Below are 4,107 nucleotides of genomic sequence, written 5' to 3'. Positions count from 1 at the left end.
TTGTTTTGTTTTTTGTTTTTCCTCTTTTAAAGATAGATACTAGGCATAGGGAATTAGGTTTAGAATTTGAACTACAAGTATAAAGTACAAAGGGTGTTGTTACAAATTTACAACTAATTTTGTGGGAAATAATGGTAAATGCCCTTTATTTTTAAAGTATATAGTAAAATACTCATTTTTTCAAAGTATTTAGTAAAATGTAAAATTTTGGAACTCAATTTTTTTTGCATAAAATTCGATATTCTCAAAATTAAGTTTTATGTATATTTTTAAGTAAAATTCAACATTAACAATGTCAAGTAAAACAAAACATATTAACTTATTTACTTAAATCAGTTTTTGTCTCACATTCTAACAAATAAGCTAACAGTAAATAAGTTTAGCTAAAACTACCAAACGCACAAAAATTTAAATCCTACGTAAGTGCTTGAACAAATTCAAATTAAATCCACACAATACAATATAACTAAGTATTATTTTAGAGTAGTTAGAACTTATAAGATTATTATACATTTGAGTATCAAATATAAGAAAGTTTGAAACTTCCTTGCATTTCTCAAAACAATGACCAAGAAATATGGAAATAATAAAGAATCCACCAAATTTTCTGACAACAAATGGAACACCTCTCCAACTCTTACTTAGAACATTCCTCTCCACAGTCTTAACAGCTCTTCATCAATTTTTTTTTTTTTTTTGAGAAACCTCTTCATCAATAATATTCACGATCACCAACACATTCATAGAATGATAGAACCAAAAGTACTCCAACGCAAACCAACAAACTTCAAACACACAAACACAAAACATAAAAAACAAAATCAAAGGGAGAGACCCTTTTGCTTAATATGGTCTTCTCTCTCAACCATCTCTCTCTTTTTCTCAAAGAAAACATTGTTAATAATTCTGTCAACCCCACCACTGGTGCACTGCAACACCTTCATCTCTCAACCTTCCATATAGTGCTAAGCACTCCCAATAAGCCCTCTTGCTCTTGCTAATTCCTTTTTTTCCACCATGTCCTTGTGGCTTGCACTCCAAGAAAAGCTCATCCACCAACCTTATAGCCTTGCTCTTCACCATTTCTTCCACTACTTCAGCCTCTGCTTTCATGACCACGTACTCTTCACCCTTCACATTCTTTCTCAACCAATCTGACATCCCAATTTGCAAAACCTCTTTGCCTGAAGATTCCTCTGTCATGGTCTTTATCTTGTACATCTCGAACTCTTTGTTCCTCCTTGGATAATGCTTCGCAAACCAACTTGTTCCGCTGCCACCTTCTTTCTCTGGCAACCCAACATCTATAAACACGTGTCGAGGATAGCTCTCGAGCGAGTCACCCATTAAATCAGGAAGGTACTTTGTTTTTTTCAAGTACCTGCTCGATCTCTTTGAAGATGCACGTGGTGGCTCGAGGAGAACATCTTCGAGATTCTTAAGTGCTGCTTTTTTTGCTTCCGAGGCATACCCAAATAGCTTTCTTTGTGTAGCTGAGTTAAGATCGACAAGACTTGTTTTCCTCATGGCCATGATGGTCGAGTCGAACTGCCTAAGGTAAACGATTTTGTAATTTGAGGGCTTATGGAATGCAACGGAGGGGTTTTCTCTGAGTTCAACTGTGAGAATGCCACCAATCTTGAGAGTCCTGTCAATGAATTCTGAAGCAGCAGGAAAGTTTGATAGCAAAACAAAATCGAAACTTTCACTTGGGATCGAGTTTTGTTGATCTAAGTCATTGAATAAGATGAAGTCCATTTCATTGTCGTTTAGAATTCGAGACCTTTGAATGGTTTCCTCATTGCCATCGGTTATGAAAACAGCTTTCTTATCTCCCACTTTCATAAGGCCTTCATTTGTCAAATCACGAAATATCAATGGCAACAGTTCAAGATTGATCATATCATCAGAAGCATCAAATTCTGGTGAAGAGAACAATGAGGGTCCTCTAATTATCGCCCCTATCTTAGGGAACGAAACAATAAGCAATGCCAAAATCATAGCACGAGCAAGAAGACTCAAAATTTTGCAGTTTGGGACTCTAATGATCAAATATTGAGCATCAGGGTAAACTCCAAGGCTACCCCCAATAGGCAAATTCTTGTATTTCTTAGAGTGTTTGGTGTGGACAACTTGAGCTACATCCATAGTCATATTCACAAATTCTTGAATGACGGAATGCCCGTTTAGTACAACTTATTTTTCAGCTTTTTCAAAATGGAATTGTCGAAAAAAACTGAGAAAACAGTGAACTAAATTAGGATTTTGTTGTATATATATCGAGTTTTATGGCAAAATGAGCAATGTATTCAGAGATGGGGGACAGAATCAAAGACGGGAAAGAGAGCTACGACGAAAAAAAAAGAGAGAAAAGAATGGGAGCTATGCAGAGAGGAGAGGAAGCTAGAGAGCCAAACAGAACTTAGCGAGTGCAAAACCTAGCAGCGGTGTGATTTCCACCCACGAGGGCCACACGGGTGCTTTGCACATTAAACCACAATAACATCAACTGTCTCATCCGCTGTACCTCCATTTCTTGATTTTGTGTCCCAGATCGATGATGATGATCTCCAATGTTGACACTATTTAGCGATACATTTTGAGATCAATTAAGCTAAGCTAGCGTGAGAAATAACTAAATTTCATACACACATACATCACCAATCAAAGGAACATGGAGGAATACAGTAGAGAGAGAGGTTTTGATTTGGTTTTCTTTTCTTTTTTTGGGTAGTTCTTTTAAGGTTGTAGAGGGAAACTAAAAAAAAAAATGGTGGTTGGGGAATAAGATCATTGAGGAGATAATTGAATATTATTTATGAGAGAGAGAGCTAGATTGGAGGAGAGATTCTAAAGGGAATGAGTAGATTTGATTTGTCAAAACCATTGGTACCACGAGAAAAAAGTTTGGCCTTCCATTAATTGCTAGATGTTTGCTATTATTAATTTTGCTCTGTAATAGTATCTTTTTTCATGCATGGAGTGGAATTCTGTGATCCTATGAAAGCGCTTAGCGTTTGTTGTAAGTTGTAACTTAAGCGAGTTTGAGGTGGCATTGGTTTTTGACTAAAAAGGTAGGGTTTGATATATCTGGGGATTAAGATCCGGCCCATTAGCTAAAGGCTATTACATCGTGTAATTAACCATGATGTGTGAGAGAAAGGTGAAAAAATAAAGTATAAAAGTGAAATGGTAAAAATTTGAGGGTTAAATTTTTTATTTTTTTATTTAAGGATTGAGAATAAAAGTGACTTTTGCAACTTTTAATCTCAATCATTGATGTCATATTGCATGGTGCAATAGCCCTCAATATGTACTTGGTTGTCCTCCAACTTCATATCCAGGATTTGATTTGAAGTTATTAGTTATTATAGTTAAGTACATAGTTGGCTCCTAGATCTAGCTCCATGAATTTTTTTTTCAGTTTCTTCATTTTTGGTCTTTAGCCTTTTTCTTGCATAGTACTAGTACTTAGTTTGTTTGGTCATGTATAGTTTTTTTTTTTTTTTTTAAATCAACTGCTTTCTTAGAGCATCAACATCAACTATGCTAAAAAAAATGCTATTTTGATCAATCAAAAATGTTATTTTATCTATTTTAACACACAATTTTACAATTTACTTATACCACATCTCTTACTTTTAACACAGTGTCAATAAAATAACCTAAAATAAGATCAAAATTTTATTGAAAAAAAAAAACTCAACCACACAGAGTAGAACAAATGTTAAAGAAGAAAAGAGAAAAAAATTTCAACCACAATGTGAGAGACATGACATGTGAGAGGAGAGACAAAATGAAAAGAAAGAGTAAAAAAGTTATAGAACATGGTAACATGCATTTATATTTAGTAGAAATGTATTGTTCCAAATGTTGATGTAGGGGTGATTTTGATGTTTGGTGTGGTAAATGCTAAAAAATTAGCATTTAGCACACTTGATGCTACAATTTAAGTATAACTATGCTATTATCAACCTCCTATAAATAAGTAAATACGCTATTCAATATATATATTTTTTGGTTAAGATTTTACTTGAATCTATATATAATAATAATAGATAAAGTTGAGAGGAACTTATATTAGAATTCCAAAATAGAGTTTCAATT

General features: G+C 34.1%; 1 protein-coding gene across 1 annotated transcript; it reads right to left on the bottom strand.

The window, feature by feature from the left end:
* Window positions 1-909: 909 nt before the first annotated feature.
* Window positions 910-2,148, bottom strand: LOC126700801 (uncharacterized). The gene has a single exon (XM_050398986.1). It carries the CDS (start codon window positions 2,146-2,148, stop codon window positions 910-912), a length of 1,239 nt encoding a protein of 412 aa, XP_050254943.1.
* Window positions 2,149-4,107: the final 1,959 nt, after the last annotated feature.

The sequence above is a fragment of the Quercus robur genome, chromosome 9 (assembly GCF_932294415.1).
Source record: "Quercus robur chromosome 9, dhQueRobu3.1, whole genome shotgun sequence".
Taxonomy (NCBI): domain Eukaryota; kingdom Viridiplantae; phylum Streptophyta; class Magnoliopsida; order Fagales; family Fagaceae; genus Quercus; species Quercus robur.
Note: the sequence above shows the minus strand (reverse complement) of the source record. Positions and strands in the feature narration are given on the sequence as shown.

Excerpts from the sequence above, each read along its gene's own strand:
- LOC126700801 (XM_050398986.1), bottom strand. The coding sequence starts at position 2,148 with ATGGATGTAGCTCAAGTTGTCCACACCAAACACTCTAAGAAATACAAG.